At 37.9% G+C, this 22546-nt stretch overlaps 1 protein-coding gene across 1 annotated transcript in view; it reads left to right on the plus strand.

Annotated features, from left to right (window-relative positions):
* Window positions 1-22546, plus strand: part of LOC120320444 (nipped-B protein) — a 93764-nt gene that overhangs the window by 4812 nt on the left and 66406 nt on the right. The window contains 2 exon segments of the mRNA XM_039371314.2: window positions 13738-13916; window positions 21971-22411. Coding sequence (XP_039227248.1) covers window positions 13738-13916; window positions 21971-22411 — 620 coding nt within the window.

The following is a 22546-nucleotide window of genomic DNA, read 5'->3' on the forward strand; positions in this document are numbered from 1 at the left end:
AGTAGGAAATGCTTTCCATACCTGTTGTGGAACCTTTAAGAGAATTAAGAGCAGATAGCAGTTCAATGTAGGAAACGTTTGTTTCTATTTGTTAGGTTGGTTAAGGCGGAGGGTAATGATTTCCTGTGTTTTGCATTGACTTGATTTGTATTTGCAAAGGTGGAACTTGTCGTTCTGTCGTCAATTGTGATTATAGGACGACGAAGGTGTCATCTACTTCAGAGCATGCGGTTGTTGTTCGGGTGAGGGGTTTGGTAAGCCGTTTAATGTTTGCCCACATTCTCGATCGGTATGATTTTGGATGTATTTGAGAGGTGAATTTTATAACAGCCGTATTTAGCTTCTTTATTATACCCGTTAATCGTAGAGTAAAAGGGTATACTAGATTCGTTGAAAAGTATGTAACATGCAGAAGGAAGTGTGCAATGGAACATTAAAATAAAAATGGGAAAGTGGTCGCTACCATTGAGGTCGTCAATCACTTTTTTTTTGTTTTTTGGGGGCTATTTTAACAGAGGTAGGGGTCTATATTTTTTGTGAGTTAAGAAGTGGGGTGGGATTTGTCGTTTAGGAAAGCCATCTTTAAACTTAGCGATGCCGATAGTAAGTAATACTCTTAAAGTCACCTAGGACAAGTGGGGGTAAGTCATTTTTGCAGGTTTCTCAGGCAAAATTTGTAGTTAGGTGATATGTACAAGTAGATATTATGTTAACGTTAGTTTTGGAATTGGTTAAAATTACAATCGCTTCAAAGTCAGAATTGAGTTGATGTTTTGTGTAGCAGAATGATTTGTGAACTAGAATGGCTGAGCCTCCGAATTCATTTGAGCAGAAGCTGCAATATATTTTAAAATTGATGGGAATCAGGATAGATGTTTCATAGAATAGATGGGTTTCCTGAAAGGCAATAAAATGTGTATTTAACTATTTGATTAGTGTAGGGAGTAATTACTCCTATTGTATTTAGTGTTTCATTGCATTAAAGAAGTTTAGTGGGGGAGTTGGGTAGCAAGAGCCACTCGAGGCGTGACCTGGTAAGTTTTTGCTTATTTATTGTGAACCTTATTTAAGCGCAGTGATCATGCGGTTAGTGTTATTAATGGAAAGGATTAAGTGGGAACATAGTTATAAGCTTATGGAATCTAGTTTATTACCATTATAAGAACTAGGATCAGCGTATTACGTTAGTCTCCTAAAGATAGTAGATACTAGTGTCAGGTTGTATTAACATATGGCTCTCTTTTTTATTATTCATTAATATAATCTTTTTGTCCAAGTTCAATACAAAATATATCCCTCGTTTATCTAGCAGCACACATACGTCCGCCTTCACTGTCATCTCGAATGCAACTACCTCTCCTACTGCTCGACATTCTGTCGTCGGTTCGTCGATATCCAGGTTTGAAATTAAGGAACACATTGGACTCCGAATTGTCTATTGACATTACGTTACATTAGCGCCGTTGAGTAACAGTGTGGTCTGGCAGATCTTCCACAATGTAGGGATCGTTTTTCAGGACCTATGTTACTACATACGGTCCCTTATACGGAGCATCCAATGTGTGACTCTCCTGTAGCCGTTGGTACGAAGCAAATGACGACTAAATTGTTTACTTCGTATTCCGTTGTGCGTGCTTTAAGTCGAACCTAATTTTCCATTTCTTCTACTCGATTGTAATATTTGCTGCTGCTTGCTGTCTTTTCATTTCAATATCCGATTTGGAAATGGAATCATCTGATAGTGCCTGTAATAGACGGTTGTCACGTCTCTTGGTGTTAAAGTTGAAGACTAAATCTTCTGGTCCCATTCTTTAGTCTTTCTGTGCTGGTCCTTAAACCATTTAATAACGTTTTATTCGTTCTTTCAGCTTGCCCGTTAGCTCTGCTGTTTTGATGTGCTGAATACCATGCTCCTTTATAAAATTCTCAAATTCCTTTTACGTAAATGCTGTTCCGCGATCTGAGATTATGTGATTCAGGTGACCAATTACTGCAAACAGCTGCTGAAGTGCTTTAATTAATGGCGTTGTCTTCGTTGTTCGTGTTGCTGCCAAAAACGTGTTATTGATGAATACAATAACCAGAATGTGAAGATTTCCACTTTTGCTCTTTGGGAACGGGCCTATGGGATCCATATTTATTGCACGGAATGGTACCGTGTCGAATACATGTGACCCTTCAGGCTTGCCTCCTTTTACTTTGTATATACGCCACTCTGGGCACGAAGATATGTACGAGTTCATATATCTCCTCTTGCGTGGGAACCAAAAGTTCCTTTGAATAAGTTGGATTGGTGCCGTATTGTCCGGTCCTAAATCGTCGTAGTTTGCTTTTGTAATCCTCCAGCGGAGGATTTTGCCGTTGGGCGTTTTACGAACTTTGGTTTCATTACATGGCCTTTAATATGCACTCAGTCTTCTCGTTGCCTGGCTGAATCCTGTTGTCCGTGATTACGTAACCCAAAAAAAATCTTCTTCCTTTTCATAAAAGCGCCTTTGGATTGGCACGGGGTTAAGCCCTCTAACTTTACAGCATCCAGAAATTCCCTTTATATAATCTGTAATCCTCCCACCGTCTTAGATGCAATTATAACATCGTCCGTTTAATTGATAATACTCCGTTGGTGTTTCAGTTCTCGTATGATTTCCGTAATGACTTATTGGAAGACCATATGTGCGTTCACCAGACCAAAGGGCATGTCTTTATATTCATACAGTGCATCTGGTGTCATAAATGCTGTTAAATTCTTGCATCTCTCGTCAACCGGACCTGGTAGTAACCAGAGGTCATATTTATCGTCGTGAAGTATGACACATATTCGCAAAACATTCTTCATAGCACCAGGATATGGTATGGTAGGACTTCTTTTGGTACCACCTGAATTTGTGTAAATAGTTCGATTCGACCACAGATCCTCCAAAGTCTTGCAGACGTTTGACCCTTGGCTGGCGTATTGCTCTAACTGGCACTGCTGCTTCTTTAATGAGTGTGTTATCGCTGCCCGTGTCGATGAACGTTTAAAACTTTTGACCTCCAATCAGAACTATTGGCGGTTATTTCTTATGTTTTGTCTCATGCACTTGAGAAACCGTTGACGATGTTGCCTTGCAATCCTTTTCATTACGCCCAATCCTAAAACATTTGAAACACTGTTCTTTTCGTTGTGGCTCTGGGTATTTTGCGTAAAGTGCGCCAAATTATTGCATTTATAACATTTAATTGCTTTTTTCTTGCTATCAGCATCGTCGTTTTGCCTTGCATTAATCGTTGTGTCGTTGTTGCTGCATACCTTGTGCAGATCTCAGATGAATTTATGAATTTATCGAAGTCTTATCAATACTTGCACGCCGTCCGATAGATAACATCGCATACAAGTATTCCATTAGTCCCTCGCTATTGCGTCGCTTGCGTCATAGCGGTATTCACCACACTTGGAAAATCGAGTGCGAATGCCGATTTGAATTATCCCATGATCTATATACCTGCATACCTGTGCATCCAGCCAAGTTTTTGCAACTCCACGCATCTTAAGTTGCACTGCAAACATCACAGCGTATCTTGTCCACGTATATACGGTTTATAGTTGCTTTACCTATGCAATGAATTGATCCGATGTAATAGATCCCTTAATGGGATCAAATTCTGGCAGAATTCCTATCATTTATTTGCTGCTTGCCAAACCTTGACCTTGAGCTTCTAGCTGTGGTGTTGAGCGGACACTTCCGCTTTGCGTCTCGTTTGGTGTGTGTGTGTCTCGATTCATCCAGCGTTTCTCCTGTTGCCCGTACGTGTGCCGTTGGCAAGTCCACAGTCCCTTGCCCTTGACCTTGTTGCTACGTGCACGCCGCGTGGACCATCGTTGCCAAGTTTGCCACCATCTCCTTTAAATCGTTGATTTCAGCTTGCATAATTGTGCTTGCGTTTTGTTACAAAATTTCGTATCAATTTCAACATTTCCTAGTTTCGTCATCAATTCGTTGATCTTTGCCGTTTTTACGGTCGTTGCAGGATCACGTCCAAATCACTTATCTTTAAGTTTGATAACAACACACGCATTTTTCTGAGAACTTTTGCTTGTGCTCTGAAATATACAATTCAATCCGTGTTCAGAAGAAGAAACAAAACCATATGTCTGCAGATACCGATGAATCCACTGGAGGTTACAATCTCCTACCACGCCGAGAACAAAAAGGCATTATTTGAAAAAGTGGTTACAGCTTAGCAATTGTAGACGAAACAGGCCCTTATAAGAGCATATGCTTGATCGTACGTCAGATTCTACGCCTGGTTATAAGGTGTCTAAGAAGCGATTTACCTTGCCTTGACATTAGGCAAAACTTAAATGACAAAAGAAATTTTTAAATATTGGGTAAAAGTCATATGTGCAAAAGTATAAAATATTTCCCTGACAACTTTAGCAGGCTTTTATTTCGGATCGTGCACCTGGGCATTCTACAAATTAATAATAATAGTAATACCTAGGATGGTAAACTCATTAATGAAAACATTTTGAAAGAGCTATAACATTAATTATGCTGCGGAAAACATTAGTAACTCATGAAAGATACTAAAGTCAACAACATGTTTAGAAAATATATGGCCAGAATGTATAAAATAACTAGTGCTGAAGTGAATGTGCTTTCAGAAATTAGAATTAACTCATTACACTGCAAGCAGATTTACAACTTGATGGAGAGACCCCCTGTAACGACCCATAAACGTAGCCATTAGCGGTTGTGAATCCTTACCATTTAAAAATTATGAACCAACCAAAACTTAGCCTATTACTTACGTGTATTGATGTGTCGGTTGCTGACCGCGCGAACGGGTAAGATCAGTAAGCACGATCTTAAAGCGAAAGTAAGCGGGATGCGTACATTGTGCCTAAAACTAAGTGAGCTTCTAGCAATGTATGTAAAATAAGTAAGGTAGTGTGACTGTTTGTTATATTAGTTAGTGTGGCTGCTTGCTACAATCGGCCTTCCTGACCGGAGAGCTCCTGATCTCTTTATATTAATATTTGACTTTTGTTTATCCATGGGCGCATATTTCCTACTGCCCAAACTCGTTTGTATGAAAGCCTAGACTGTTGAAACCCTTTACGTTCTGCACGACATATCTAACGTTACGCAAAACTTGTATTATTCTATATGGTCCTTTAAACTTAGGGATTCATTTTGTTCACACTACATACATCTCTCCATAGGATATATTGGTATTCTTGGTCTTTCTCAGCAACCTTTATTTGTCGATACATTTTTTCAATGTCAGCTACCATAATATATTGCCACTTGCGCCATTTAATTACAATATCGAATATATCCTTTTGAATCTTAGGACCAGCTATAATAACGTCATTTAGGCTTAAGTAAGCATTTGTCGTCTTTGCGGATGCGTCAAAAACTACTCGTAGCTTCGTAGTCAAGCTTCCAGGCAAGATTCCATTTACGGTTTTTATGTTCTCCATCATAATCAGGGGAAATAGATCCACACCTATCACCATGTCAATTCTGCTTGGCTCGTTGAATCGTGGAACTGCTAGCCTGTAGCCCTTCCACTCTTTGTTGATATCAATATCAAACTTTTTGCTGGGAATGGTAAAACCAATGCTTCCGTTGATGTTTTGAAGCTGCTTGGAATATTTGGTTTGATCGTCAGGTGGACACTATTTTTTGATAATTGAGTAGTCTGGGAGATACCTTCGACCTCTATAGTACTCCTTACTCTGGGAATCCTTAATATTTGTGCTGCTTCCTCTGAAATCAGCGTCTTCTGGGATCCACCGTCAATAAGCGCCCTCAACTCGTTGTAACCTCCAGCTTTGTTGTCTCATGGCCTTGCTTAAGGCTATTGCTGTTGATACTGCGATTTGTGTCTTCATGAAGAAGGCTGTTGTGTCCTTTGGAGCATCGATTGCATGTAATTTCCTTTCTGCAGTCGATAGCATTATGCTTTCCAAAGCATCTAAAGCACATGCTGTTCTTTTGAACGAATTTTTTTCTTTTTTCGATTGATTGTGCTGTGAATTTGAGACACTTTATCGTGGCCATCCTTAGAACAAAAGGCACACGATCTAACTTGCACTTTTCTTGTAGCAAGCTGAGGGGTTTTTTAGGTAATGGCATTTACTGAGTTGTATTGTTGCTCAATAAACTCTAGTACATCTTGTAAGGACTGTATAGCTCTTGCCTTTTTTACATGCTGTTCATACAGCTGCAAGGCTTCTGGCGAAAATTTCCGCAGCAGAATTTCAGCTAAAATTACGTCAGCAGAGCTTTCTATCTTTCCTTTTTGCTTTATGATGAATATGCTCTCGGTCGCAGTATCCAAAAACTTCCCTAAATTTTTCTCATGATGGGGCAGCAAGCACTCCAATTCCATTAATTTGTTGAAGTGTTGGGAGAATATTTTTCTGCTATTCTCATAGCATTTGCAGATAAGCTCCTACGCTGCTGCATAGCTAGCCGCTGATCCCGTTATCAAATGGCTCGCCACCATTTTAGCTTCTCCTTTTAAGCAGGCTCTTAAATATCCCAGCTTCCCTGTGTTGCTGAGATCCTTCCTGCTGTCTATTAGCTCAGAAAACAGCTCGTTAAATGTTGGTCATCCCTTGGAAATGAACGTTGGAAGGTCCACTTTTGGGAGTTCTGGCACGTCGTAGTTGGAACTTTTGAACTGTTCCAACGTCCTCTGAAGTACCATCTCTAGTGCGGAAACTTCAGATTGCAGGATGTCTGCCTCATCTTGATCAAAGGCAGTTCTGTCATACTTGTTTTTAAGCAGTTTCAGTGTGTCCGTCACGTTGGACCAATGACTTTTCATCTTTGCCAGCTGCTTGACTAGTTCAATCTCACTTGAACTATCTAGGGTTTCGTAGATTAGGCTTATCTGTTGCCTCACCCTGTCCGCTCTTCTGTCCACCAGTTGAACCAAATTATCAACTGCACTGGAGCTCAAAGCTGATGCGGTATCAGATAATTTTGATCCACTTGGTATATTTATCTTTTCAAGTGTTTCTACCTTTATTTGCGATTCCTTGTAGCTCTTGACAGCATCAATAGTTTTAATAAATATTTTATCATTAAAATATTGATGATCGCCAACTCCCAATTTTACCAGCGCATTGTTGTTAGTAGTACATCGGACTATCAATGCTTCTATTGCTGGTATAGATGCCTTTTCCTTGATGGCTTGCAGTATTTTGTTCTGCAGCTCTCCTTGGTCTTGCATCAATTTCACAGATCTTTCCGACAACATCTTGGGAAAACAATCACTCTGACTTTTTTGTGCTTTCTGATTGTATTCTTTGGCGTGATCTGTGGAGGATTTTTTGATTGGTCGCCCAGTTGACCTAGCTGTGCCACGACTCAGAGCTGATTGATCAGCCAAGGAAAAGCAAGAACACAATGTTTCACCTTATCGTCCTAGTACTTTAAGGCGTGGTCTTTTATTCTGTGTTTCTTACCACTGGTGGGGGAAAACAACAGAATTTCTCGAAGGACCAAAATGTTCACACTATAAACTAATGCGTACACTTAATGAGTTCAATTCGGGTGTTTGAATCTAATTGACTCGCTACTGCGAGGCTATCGCCTTTTATTCATTCTTACATAGGTTCTTATCATCTAATTATATAACGCAGCGCTTGTAAGCTGAGATTTATTATTAAATCTATGTTTGAGGCCTATGATCGCGCTAATCACCTCCGCGTGGTCATATCTCTTGACACTTCGGCAATAGACCACTGCAATCGTACTTATCTGTAGTTGCCACTTATGCTGTCCCGTGACATGTTTATTGCAGCCCATAAATAGAACATATTTATAGTTTGTCTACTTATCATGTCTAAACACATGTTTAGACACATTTTTTAGATACGCCTATGTGTGAATCAAAATTCTGGATCATCACCAAATCTTCTTTTTCGTATTTATAAGGATCTTTTTTTATAATTTTAAAGTTCAAAACTTGTTGTATTCTTGCAATTTATTAATGTTTTTACTAGCTTTTTCTCTAATATTCTAAACATTTATGTCTTCACTCTTTTTATTTATCTCTTTCTTTTAAACTATTTAAAACTCTGCCTACTGTTAGCCTTAGATTTTGTTGTTTTTGCATGATACAGTCGTACGAACTTTGTGAACGTGCCGATAATTTCTAATATGCTTTTGTTTGACCTGCTTTTATCAATAGGACCATAATGGTCTATGTGTACTACATCAAATTGAATATTTACTTTGGGAATGTTGTGAAGGAATCCGTCTTCTTTTCCAAAGTTTTCAGAATAAGCTATACATTTTAACCAATTGGTAATATGTATCTGGCATTTTTCTCTAACTTTAGGAAACCAGAAGATCTTTAAAATCACTTCTACCATTTTGTCTATTCCAATGTGTGCTGATTGATCCTGATAATTGGACAAAACATAACTTTCCATTTCACTCGGTACATACATATTAGGTGTTGGAATTAATTCGTAGCGTTTTACGAAAGATGACGATAGCCAACTATTCATAGTCACACACACAAAAGTAAATACTCTTATTGTGTTCATAGCAATTGTTGTGCAGTAACAAACATGTCGAAGTTTGTGCCTGAAAATCGTTTTTGCGGGGAGTGTTACTTAATTATTTCAACATCCCGCCACGCACGCGGGATTTGGCCTGACGCCTATACGGTCGCCTCTGTTACATGTATTTTGGAGTACGTTGAGTGTGTCTGTGCCAGACGTTCCCGTTTTTTAGTTTTCCTGGGTATTGGCCTTTGCCATTTGTGTGGGAGAAGCGGTAATCCGGCTTGCTCACTGCATGTCCCCTCTGAAACGGTAGAACTGCTCAGTCCATTCTCAGGTTTTATCGTTTCTTCCCCCACTGACGGCGGTGATCTTCTTATATATACAAGGTGGTAGATCCTGTTGACTTTGGCGGTTGAAAGACGAATAAACAGTTGTCTTGCTCTATTTGCTTTCTCTCACTGTTTCGGTTGTGTTTGTCGGAAGCAGTATTCCGGTTTACTCGCGGAATGTGTCCGTCGACTCCGGATTCTCCTGAGAGGTGTTAGGTTCTGTAAACTGCTTCATTCTTATATCACCGGAAAACTTATTGAACGTCCGTCTTGTAAAACTGCACTTTCGGAGTAGAAGCTAGCATAACAAATACAAAACTCAAAACAATTTTTGATGTGTGGGCGTGAAAAGTTTGGTGTTTTTACGCATATGCAATGTTAAGCACACAATATATGTGAGGATAATGCAGATAACACATACAAACCAATCAAGATCAATAGCCAAGTCGATCTTGCCATGTGCGTCCGTCTGTCTGTGCGTATGAACGCCTGAATCTTAGGAACTACAAGGTGTTGGAATTAATTCGTAGCGTTCGCAGTCACACACACAAAAGTAAATACTCTGCTGGAAGCTACTGACAGCGCATCTTTAACAGTATATGACATTTCCTTATTGTGTTCATTATTGTGCAGGGGAGTGCTTATTTTATTATTTCAACGTTGCTCGATGAAGACCCGTGCCAAACACTTCTAGAGTTGTCTTCATTACTCCTATTTCTTTGAGGCGTATTCTGACCGTCAAAAAGTCGACTCCAAGTGATGTGAAAAACTCCACAATTGTTTGGGAGGAGCGTTTCGCGTAAGCCGAACGGCATTCTGAGCTATTCGTACCGTCCCATTGGTGTAGTGCACGCGGTGTATTTGATTGAAAGAACCCGTTTCTGAGATACAGTATGGTAAAAAGGACTTTTTCAGAAAGTTTATCAATGAGGTCGTCTATTGGGGGGGTAGGGTAGATTTTTTTTAGAATGTTTTTGTTTGAACGTGCATTCTTAGTTTTCCTGACTTTTTTAATATTTCTAACTCAAAGTTGCCGTCATTTCCACAACGTTCGTTATGTTTTGACTTGAAGAAAACTCGGTTGGGAGTTTGTTCCATTTTGACTTATTTAAATAATAAATTTGTGATAATTATTCAGTACTCTGTCATATTTAAATATGCTAACGCATTTGAGCAGTGCCGCAAAAAATGTCCATTATTTGAGCCCGCTTTCCTATCATTTGAACAATCATTTTTCGATCTATTATCATTTCAGCAATAATTTAATAATATCTATAATTTAAACAATCTTTTTTTTAATATCTATCATTTGAAAAATATTGTTCTGAATATCTAATATATTTAACATAATTTTCATCATTTGCAACACAATTTACACGATTTCTCGTTCCAAAACTGTTCCATATGCCATCGATCTGTTTGTCACAATTAATAACTCAAAATTTAGTGTTTCTATATTGATAGTGACAAAAGAAGATATTTTTCCAATTATATCTAGAGGGCTACCGTTTAAGCCAACGTAATTTGTAGGAATCTTTTCATTAATTTTAATATGTTTTGTTTTTTTCAATATGGATTCAACGTATGGCATCTTTATGAAACTAATTGGACTCCCAAAATCGATTTTGCGTTCTAAAAATAAGTATTGATTAGGTTCTAAACTAAATCTTAAATGGTCTTACATATTCATTGTTGGATACGAACTTCCTCTCAGTGCAGTTGTACACCAAACGAACCTTACTGCCACATTTGTAGCATACTTCGTGCTCCCGCTTGGGCTTTCGGCAGTCAGCGGCGAAATGCCCAATAGCGTTGCAATCAAATCACCTTTTTGTAGGCGCCGAACCAGGCCCATTCTCGATCGAAAATTTGGCACGTCCCAGAAGAAGAAAATAGCGGTTTGCGCAGCGAGACCTTAGTAAATGCCTGCAACAGCTGTGCCTGTTGTCGCAGAAGGGAGTCGGGAATCCCTTCAATGATGTTGTTAATCGGCTCTTCATCGTCCATCCGAATCTGTGTAGCCAGCACCGTTTTTTCTTTAAAATATGTTGGAAAATCTTCTGACAGTTTCCATTTCCACTCTTGAAACTTGCGTCGAGATATTATTTAGCTCTCCTTACTGTGGAAAGCTTCTCCAAGATGAAATATAAGTTCCTGAACCGGCACAGCCAGCAAACGTTTGGAAGAGTGCAAACAAATTTGAGCATGGTTCTTTTACTTGGACATCACCAGCATGGGAATTGCATCGTCACTTAGCTTTAACATCTTTGTGACTGCGTTGAGCTGTGCGATCCATTTGCTGACATTAAGGTTGTTGTTAGAAGCACAGTCGAATATCGGAAGCATTTCCTGGTCGTTGCTAAATAAGCAAACGTTAGGTTATTTTATTTATTCCTCCGATCTGGCATCTCTGCCAGCGATATCTTGATCTTGTGTGGCACCATTGCACTATGGGGAATTCGACCTGTTTTTTTGGCATAAATTAATATCTCGTAAAATATTTAAGATACGATGATAATTTTTTTGTCTATTCTTATACACACCTTTACAAACAATTTGGCAAAGTGGGCGTATCGCCGCCTTCGAACAACCGCCCACATCAGCCCCCCGCCCCCCTATCTTTACGATTTTTTTTTTCTACCCAGAATATTCTTCAGTATCTATTTTAACGTTGAAAAATAAGAAAATTTTATTTTTTATTTTTGTTCGTCATAAGGCCAGAGCCGTTTCAGTAGTAGTTTTCATATGATGTTCAACGGTCCTTGCCTTCCGTCCAGGCCGGGTATTATAAAGCTTTTTATTTCATTTATTTTTATTTTTCATTTATGCAAAAATGTGTTATGAAACATGCCATAAGTTACCTTGATTAATTTCAAGAAGACTGTCGTCGATATGCCCAACAATGCGTGCGCCACGCTACTAGGAGGGCCGCATTGAAAATTGAGAGGTTGCTACCTAATAATTTAATTTTCGCGAAAAGTCGCAAAAATTCGCAAATGAAACCTATGTGTTCTAAATAGGGAATTAATCACTCTACAGCATGGACTAACACACTTACTAAACAAATTTGAACAATTTTTTAAAACTCTATTCAAAGTTGAAATTTTATTTTGAAAGTTGGACGAGAACATCACTTGATAAATATACAAATTGTTAAGTTTACGCGCACGAACTAAGCAACATATTAGTAGAAACACATAGTACACACCTCAAGAATGAGTATACATTTCAAATTTGACGGGTTTAGGCCTTGTGGTTCAAGAAATATTAATTTTAGTAAGCACTAAAAAAAGAAGCTCTCCGATGGCATGTGCTTTGTGTTTGCAACAGCTGACTTTACAGCTGTTAATTTTAACAGTGGACTGTTAATTTAACATTTGCGTTACAGATTATAAATCTTTGATCAATTCTTAATATGTTAAAAAAAAAATTTCAAAATTTGAAACACTTTAAAAAATACATTTATGCCAAAAAAACAGGTCAAATTCCCCATAGTGCATTGTATTGTTTTTGTTTGACAGCACATTTCGATCTAATGGGGCAGCATTGTTTCGATTTTGAGCACATTCCAATTTCAACGTGTCGTTTTGCAATTGGAGCAACATTAATTGACGCTTTATGGCGTCTAATTGCGTAGAAACTTTGGGAAAAATTTACTCGCTTGCCAACTCCCAATCGCGGTGGTTGTTAAATGTTGAAATGTCATGAACAATTGCGCTTTCTTCTACCTGTAGCATACTTTTCAACAAATCCAGTATTGCTTTTTTTTATACCCGTTAATCGTAGAGTTAAAGGGTATAAAAAATTCGTTGAAACGAAGAAGGTAGAAGAAAGCGCATATGTTCATGAAACCTGCAATAGGAAGCGTTTCCGACCATATAAAGTATATATGTATATTATTGATAAGAATATACAGCCGAGTCGATCTGGCCATATCCGTCCGTCCGTATAAACGTCGAGATTTTGGGAACTATAAAAGAGAGATTCAGCATGCTGACTCCGGTGACATAGACGCAGCGCAAGTTTGATACACCCATTCTAACGCCAAACAAACCTCCCAATACTGCCACGCCCACACTTTTGAAAAATGTTTTGATATATTTTCATTTAATTATTAGTCTTGTAACTTGCTCTCGATTGCCAAAAATCGTTTTGCAACGCCCCCACTAACTGAAAAACTTTGCACTTCCACTAGCTGAGTAACGGTTATCAGATAGTCGAGAACTCGACTACAGCTTTATTACTTGTTTTTCTTCCATTTTCACATTCTATATCCAAATCTATATTTTGCTATAAATGCAGGGTGTCGTAACTGGCATTCACCGCACCTCGATCAGTATTTTCCTATAGATGCAGGAGTCGTAACTCGCTTCAATGTTGCATTCACTGCACATTTCCCATGCTGCACTATTAAACTCCGGTATCGGGTTGTAAACGACGTTAATCCTCGCTGGGATACTGAATGGTGGGCAAATGTGCGACCTCTAGTTGCAATGTAAGTTGGCCGGCTGGCCGTTGTAACTGCCCTTCATAACCTAAATAATAGTTGTTTTTGATGAGAGCTTTTGCTCTTTATTATATGAATCGTCAAAACGAACTTAACGTAAAAGCTAATTTAGATGCTAAAAGCTATCTCAGCGGCCGCTGCCATAATGCAGCGCTTGCCGGCTATGCATGAGCTGGTCATCGGTCGTTGCCCTCGCCGGTTAACTTGTTAACTTGCACAAATAAACCTTAAATTTTTTTCCATTTTCCTTCCATCAATATTATTGACTTGATTCATTTTTAAAACTAATAAAAATACCTGCGCTCCGATCTATTCGTCTGTTAAATACATATACACTTCACCGTTCTTTAAATATTAATGTTTGCCTATAATTTGTTCTATTGCAGAGGATGTAGACGAAACAATTGAATGTATTTCTTCAAAACTTTTGAATTCAATGAGTACTGATGTTGCCAAGTTAAAAGCTAAGCAAGCTTTAGACTCTATACCAAAAAATAAGTTAACCCTACTTATTAATTATGCAATGCGCAACGTTTACTTAGCCCGGAATTATTTTGCTGGAACGGTAAATATTATGATCATTTATATCCTTGTTTGAACAACTAACTGTGTTAAATGAACTGTTTTTATACCCGTTACTCGTAGAGTAAAAGGGTATACTAGATTCGTTGAAAAGTATGTAACAGGCAGAAGGAAGGGTTTCCGACCATATAAAGTATATATATTCTTGATCAGGACCAATAGCCGAGTCGATATGACCATGTCCGTCTGTCTGTCCGTCCGTATGAACGCTGTGATCTCAGGAACTACAAAAGCTACAAAGTTGAGATTAAGCATACAGACTCCAGAGACATAGACGCAGCGCAAGTTTGTCGATTCATGTTGCCACGCCCACTCTAACGCCCACAAACCGCCCAAAACTGCCACGCCCACACTTTTGAAAAATGTTTTGATATTTTTTCATTTTTATATTGGTCTTGTAAATTTCTATCGATTTGCCAAAAAACTTTTTGCCACGCCCACTCTAACGCCCACAAACCGCCCAAAGCTGCTACGCCCACACTTTTGAAAAATGTTTTGAAATTTTTTCATTTTTTTATTGGTCTTGTAAATTTCTATCGATTTGCCAAAAAACTTTTTGCCACGCCCACTCTAACGCCCACAAACCGCGAAAAACTGTGTTTAAGACTCTCCTTCTCCCTTCCACTAACTGAGTAACGGGTATCAGATAGTCGGGGAACTCGACTTTAGCGTTCTCTCTTGTTTTTACTATATTCATGGTTGATTACGATTTACAAATTCCAAAAATGACCAAGAAAGTTGTCCGTTTGTCAATACATTTTTTTAATCCTTGCCCATATGTAAAAATAAATGTTAAATTAAGTACAAATTTTAAGTATATTTGGTTATAACAATGTATAAGATAGAAGAAAAGGTACGGTTATATTCATAATTTTTGAAAAATGTTTTATTTATTTATTTTATTTAGCAAGTTTTCATCAATGCAGTTTTAAATACATTAAGATTTAGTAAATGTAACAGCCGCTAAGTAGTGTTCGTGGGTATCTCTATCTCCCCCGCACTTCCTTTATCTGAAAAACGTGTATCTGAACTCGACAAACCAAAATATAGCATTTTTTTTGTAATTAACTTTACGATTGCAAACTGTAATGTTCACTTCAGTACCAATCCGTTAGGGAATTCGAAAATAAATGCTGGGAAAGTCCTCCGATATTCCCAGGGAATTCCTAGGGACTTCCTCAGGGTTTCCTTAGGATTTCTTGGAAAATTCCTTTGGTTTTCCTCGGAAATTCCTTAGGGTTCCCTCGCGAATTCCTCAGGATTTTCCCTGGCTTTCCTCGAGAAATCCCGAGGATTTCCTTTAGAATTGCTCGGTATAAACCTAGCGCTATTATCTAGAATTCTTCTGCAAAATACATGTAAGCACCTTTTAAAATACAGAAAAAGCTGCCAAAAAACTAATAAAGAGTTATACATTTGATTAAAATTTAAGTTTTATTTATTCGTAATATATATACAATTTTTTTCTTTTTTTTATTTGCAATATTTTTAACGAATATTAATACGTGAGCCAGGGCCTCCTTCGCTCTCTGCTGGCCTTCTAATTCGATCTGTAATGAAAAATATTTAAATAATCTGCATAATTACAAATATACATACCAATAAAAACTAAAAAAAAATGTTGGAATGCTTTTAAAGCATTCCTAATTAACGCTCTTAATTGCCTTTGACATTTCTGTTACTGCTTTAATCTAAAAGAATAAAATAAAAACATTCAAATTCACGATCATTTAGACTATAAATACTTTACTTATATACTTTATGTCATTCGAGCCTGGGCTTATTTTCAGCAGCAAAGCTAAAAGCTGCTTATCTAATGCGACCTTTCCCTTTAAAAATAAAAATAATGCTATTTAATTTAATTACTTAAATGGTTACAGTGCAGTAAAAAAGTAATTGCGAACATCGGAATTAAAACTGTGAAAAGGATGACAGCTCTAGATTTTATAATTCCCTTAAATTTCTGCCTTCTCCTGACTTCAAAACAAGAAATTGCAAAAATAAAAGGCATTTTTCACGTTAATTGATTTTGACAAATAAAATAAAACAGGTGTTTGAGCAGCAAAAGGCGATGAGAAACGAAACATTCCGATACCAAAACGATAGCAAAAATGTTGCGAAAACCAGAGCACCTAAAAAAGAAATCGTAAGATTTGGCCCAAATCGAATTCCAAAAAAAATTAAGATTACCAGACAATGCCTAACTGCATTTTAAAAAAATGAGAAAATATCACAACCTATTTCAAAAGTGTGGGCGTGGCAGCTTTGGTCGGTTTGTGGGCGTTAGAGGGGCGTGGCCAAAAGTTTTTTTGGCAAATCGATAGAAATTTACAAGACCAATACAAAAATGAAAAAATATCAAAACATTTCTCAAAAGTGTGGGCGTGGCAGTTTTGGGCGGTTTGTGGGCGTTAGAGTGGGCGTGGCAACATGAATCGACAAACTTGCGCTGCTTCTATGTCTCTGAAGTCTGTATGCTTAATCTCAACTTTCTAGTTTTTGTAGTTCCTGAGATCTCGACGTTCATACGGACGGCTATTGATCCTGATGAAGAATATATATACTTTATATGGTCGGAAACGCTTCCATCTGCCTGTTACATACTTTTCAATGAAGTTAGAATACCCTTTTACTCTACTAGAAAACTCTTACTCTTGACTAGAAAAATTGAAGGGTAAAAGTTATTGGTTTCCAAATGTTAGAAGTAAAGCAGATGAACATGTTAAGAACTGCCTAAAATGTATAGCTCTTCAAGGAAGAAATTTTAAGCAAGAAGGGACTATTAAAATTGTAGCACAGGGAAATACACCATTTGAAGTCATACATATAGATCACTATGGTCCGGTAAATCAAAAGAATTCTACGAAAAACATGTATTAGTAATTGTTGATGGATGCACAAAGTTTGTGAGATTGTATTCAGCGAAATCAAAAAACTCAAAGGAAGCAATGGAAGCCTAAAGTGGTTATTTTAGAGCGTATAGTAGACTAACGACCATTGTTTCAGGCAGAGGGACATGTTTTACATCAGATATGTTCGAAGAAGTTTTGGAATCAAGAAACATTAGGCACGTCAATATTGCAACAGGCTCACCACAAGCAAATGGACAAGTTGAGCGAATAAATGGAGACCTAGGACCCATGAATAGTAAGCTCGTGGATGTAGAAAAAAACGTTCAGTGGCACAAAGTTTTGGAAGAAGTAGAGTATGCAATGAATAATACAAAGCACAGAAGCATAATTGAGCACCCAAGTATAATGCTGTTTGGAGTGAATCAAAAAGGAAAAATGCTAGATTGTTTAAAAGAAAATGTATTGGAGTCAAGGCTAAAAAGAAAAGGAATTAATTTAGAGAAAATTAGAAAAAATGCAGAAGTTTGGCAGTAAAAAGTACAGAACTATAACAAGAAATGTGTTGATGCTAAACGACTAGAAGCAAATAAATACAAATTAGGAGACTACGTTATGGTCAAGAATTTTGATTCAACAGTTGGAGCGCCTAGGAAATTATTAACCAAATATAAAGGTCCCTATGAAATCGCCAAAGTACTAGATAATGATAGGTATTGTATCAAAGATGTGGAAGGTTTTCAGTTGACACAAAAACCATACGATGGAATATGGGCGGCTCATAATATTAAACCATGGCTTCGAGAAAAGAATTCGGTATCAAATAATAAAAATACAGATCAGAAAAATGATAAAGGAAAACAAAAGTCTAAAGTAAATGTAAAAAACAAAACCAAACCAAATGTAACAAATACTGAAATAAGTAACCAAAATGTAATGATTACAAGAAGTAGAGCGGCGAGGACCAGGAGATCCTAATTATCAAGATGGCCGAGCTGTAGTAGTAGTAGTAGTAGTAGTAATTGTATATACATAAGTATAGTAGTAGCCAGATTGCAATATTAGAATGTAAGAACTAATTATAAGAGTCGCGAACGTAAACAGTGTACACACACGTGCTGAATAAATAAAGAGTCAGTCGTCGCTGAACTGTCACAGAGCGCACACTAAACGATGCTATAATCTGAAAGAAATTAGAGATCACGCGAGCCATTTGCTCAGCACGAGAAGGTATCCTAAAGCAATTTTTCTAATAACTCTCTTGTTAGCCATGTATGGGGAGTTCATGCCTTGACATACGCAAATAATAGTATTACTTTGAAATAATAACTTAAATGATAGTAATGAGTTGGTAAACTTAATCAATTTTAAGGTAGTGATATATACATAGGAATTCAAATTAAGACAGGCTTCTCGTCTATTTGTTGTGGCCCTGGCGACCGAATTTATCACGTCCCACTAAATAGACAGCTCTGTTGGCCGAAACAGTAAATATGCTTCTCTGCTTGTCTTAATGGCTCACTGTCACTTAAATCATCAAGCTATCGGAAGTGTTCGTCTCGAAGAAAAATACAGTATTTTTACTGGATAAAGGCATCCAACGGCTGAACGAAGTTCCTGGTCTACAGGAGACTAGCGAACGAAAATGAGGCTAGCAGGAATCTCCTGGTCAAATAACAAAGGCGTACACGCGGCTCTATGGCGGAGGTATGGGGTGCTCCCTGATGACTGGTAGCGACTTCTCGCTACCCCACGAGGTTAAAACCGGTTCTGGAGCTGCGGTTTCTCTTCACACAATCACTAATCTGCTACGGGTCACAGAGGAACATCCTCAATAAAAAATCCTAACTGCACGTTGGTGATCTCTCGAGGAGGCGACTCCGAGTGTAGAAGAAACTGGTCACAAATTAAACGTCCATGTTGATCCTCCCGACACTCCAGGAGCACCCCTCAGGGACTCTATTGCCGTGCGCCCGATGCAGAGCGTCTCGAAAAGATTTCTCCCCAAAACAATAAATCCGCTGCCCTACACAACCGCAACCACGCTCTAGTGGCACAATGTGGTGAATACTGGCAGAAAATCCTCACTTTCAACAATATTCTCTCTTCAGAATCTTGAAAAGTTTTGTTACTTTTGGCTTTGACTATGATCCTCACGCAGTCGATCCGACAACACTGCTGCCTTGACCAACCACACACTGGCGACGATGGTGGCAGAGATTCCTCCCTCAACGTTTTTTTGCTTTGACTACGAACGGCAGAATCCTCTAATTAGAATAACTCTAATTAGAGTTAAAAGATTTTAGTTTGAAGTACTTAATTAAAAGAGTATATTTTTTTTTAACAGAACATGAACAAAACGAATCGCAGTAAATTATAATTATATTATGAGCGAGTGCCCATTAAGAATTTAAGTGCAAGCTAATGAAATTGCATGGAGTCGAAATTCATATAAGAAAATACCATTAATGCAATAAGTTGATAAACATTGAAGAAAAAAACTTCAGCCCGATTATCTAAAATCCTACTAACTGCTGGATGTAAATAATAGAGAGATAATGTTACAGTCTTTCCATGTTCTAAGAATTATTATCACCAAAGAACATGGATAATAAATCATGGATGTTTAAATTTAAAGTGAACTAAACTCAGCTGATGTATTCGTGTGCGTAGGAATATTGAAAGTGGTCACCAGAGCCAAGTTCTAAGGCGCGTGATCGTAGGATGGGAGGGCACAACGCGACCCTACTAAAACAGCAGAACAGCACCCGTCGTTACACGCTTTCAAATGATTATATTTTATTTAAGTAAGTTGCAGCGAAATGGCATATCCATGTGTTACGAAAGCGAATGGCAAGAGTTACTTAATTGCATAGCAAACAGCAAAATGCTAAGCCAAACACCAATTCATGGGTGGCAAGCTTTTGTCAACAAGGACCAATTCAGCCACAACTACACCATACACGGGGGTACGTGACTTTGATCGCTGCTTCAGCAAGGTTAAATATTTTTCCTTCCATCCACCAAAACATTTGCTGCATGTAGGCAATGCGCTGTCCACAGTTCGTCGATAAACTGAAACTAAAATGGAATGGATATTGTCGAGAATTAACTGCCGCCGATATGTTGTCAGATCAACAAAGCTAGTTGAATTGTCGGGCCAAATTTGTCTTGGCCTGCTCTGCGCAAGAATGTTAGATCCAAATGAAAATACAAACATATTTTCATATGCGCCGGATTGTGCGCCTCAGAGTTGTAAATAGGTCTGTACCAATAGCCCGAAATGGCGATGAATCTGTGCACAGCCGAGTGTGAGTTATAATGGCCATAGAAACTGGATGATCCCTTGGTACGAAGATCGCAAGATGGTCACCTAAATTCAGCCGTCCCTTTATCCAAAGAAGTATAACTTGGTCAATAAAGGGTGTCAGAAAGGCTACTGTGTTATATGGCTGTACAATATTTTTAGTGTAAAAAGTTTTTATGAGCACTATCCGCTATTTTTTGGTGAATAATCTATAAAATGTTAAAATTAAAGCTGGGCTGACATTCTGTAATACTGGAAGCTATTACGTTCGAGATCACATTGAAATATTTACTGACAAATCATCTGACTCAAAACTTGAATCGCCTATTTCAAAAGCAAGCGGATAACTTTACCTTCCTAAGGTAAAGCTGATTTGATTTTAAAGGCAATTGCCGAAGTTTCAATGCCTCAGTCAATGAGTTGTCTTAAGGCAATTAATGCAAAGAGTGAGTTTTCTTGCTTGTTGAAATCGATTTGCTGGGGTCAGGGTTTAAAAGCAAAGACGCATTACAGAAGACACACGTCGAATGGGTAAGATTTGTGGCAAGAAAGGTGGAACCACGCTTATTAGAACTTTGATTACTTCCCACCGGGTTCCCTGGCGCATAGCTTACTATGGCAAAATACATAGACTTTACCATCCTATATCGCTGCTCCAAAAATTGGTGACATGGATTCCCACGTTAGTTACATTTTTGAAGGCTGGGTCCACCAAAATCTCCTCTCATTTTACCTGACTCGCCAGATTCAGCTTTTGAAAAAGTACTTAGACTACGATGCATCCAGCGATTCGTTCCAATGAGCGTGCGCGAATATGAACGTGAAATATATTCACAGGTCACGAAGCATTTAAATGAAACCACTCTGCACAGCCCTTGTCCCGAGAATCTTAGTAATGGGTGCTTGAAAAAGGAAACGACGATTACCAAATATGTTTCGTAATAATGCTATAACGTAATAATGCTAAAAGCGAATGGATGCCAAAGTGAGATCAGGATGGCTATCTATGAACGTTGTATACATAGAATAAAAATCTAGCCAATTAGCATAGCATTTAGCGAATTTCGGAGCTCAAGGGGCAGCAAATTGCTTACTTAAATACCTTTAAATTTCCTCGACATCCAGTTCTTCGAGTTTGTTAAGAATTTTTCTAAATGTTTCTTAAGGAGAACGTTTTCAGAATTTGGCTACAGCAACTAAAACAAACCGAGAAAAAAACGACTCGAAATTCGAAATAAGCGGCAGCTTTTGTTACTTGGCAATGTACTGAGCAGCAACAGCGAATAAATAAAATGTTAAGCTTGTATGATTTCCACTAGGTTTTGGTTCTGCACATATTATATTTTGAGCTAACAAGGTTTTTTATTTGCTATTTTAATTTTTTTTTTATACCCGTTACTCGTAGAGTAAAAGGGTATACTAGATTCGTTGGAAAGTATGTAACAGGCAGAAGGAAGCGTTTCCGACCATATAAAGTATATATATTCTTGATCAGGATTAATAGTCGAGTCGATCTGGCCATGCCCGTCTGTCCGTCCGTCTGTCTGTCCGGACTCCAGAGACATAGACGCAGCGCAAGTTTGTCGATTCATGTTGCCACGGCCACTCAAACCCCACAAACCGTCAAAAACTGTCAGTGTTAAAGACTCTCGTTCGCACTTCTACTAGCTGAGTAACGGGTATCAGATAGTCGGGGAACTCGACTATAGCGTTCTCTCTTGTTTATTTTAATTTTTCTATTTCATCCGCAACGGTTTAAACCTAAAAAATTAATTTGTAATCTATATTTATCGTTTTTTCTTTATCTATTTATAGACAGATAGGAATCAATACATCCATTAGTGTAAATAAATTAAATAATAATATATTGTATTTTTGCAGGAGGACGAAGAGGAATTTGTGGATGATGAAATTATAGAAAAATTACTTAACGCAATGGATGCTTGCTTGCTTATTTGTAACATTTACTCTACAGTAAGCGATCTTCAGTTTTTACAAGAAGATAACGTATCACACATAATAAAATTTACGCAATTTCAACTGCGTGAAACCATATTTCCTCTTCATGACCCGGTTTACACTGTAAAAAGTGTAAAGAGGACCAATCATCGTAAAAAAATAAAATCACAACAAGGCCAAAGTCGAAGTATGCAGCTATTCTACTCGAAAACTGTAGAGCTCTTAAAGGTTTTTGTAACACTTTTTGACAAATGTGTATTCGTCGATACTATAGTTTTACCATTGTCGACGCTGGCTATTGAACCATTTTTTGTTGACAACATAGAGACCTTGCAATTTGTATGTTTGGAACTCGTAACCACAGTAAGTACAAATTTTCAAAGTATTATCACCGAAGTCCTCCCTATATTTCTAACAATAAGTATTATATATAATATTATACTTATTACACGTAAAATAAAAAAGTTATTTTTGCTTGCTCTTATACAAGCGTAATAT

Source organism: Drosophila yakuba, chromosome 2L (genome assembly GCF_016746365.2).
Source record: "Drosophila yakuba strain Tai18E2 chromosome 2L, Prin_Dyak_Tai18E2_2.1, whole genome shotgun sequence".
NCBI lineage: Eukaryota > Metazoa > Arthropoda > Insecta > Diptera > Drosophilidae > Drosophila > Drosophila yakuba.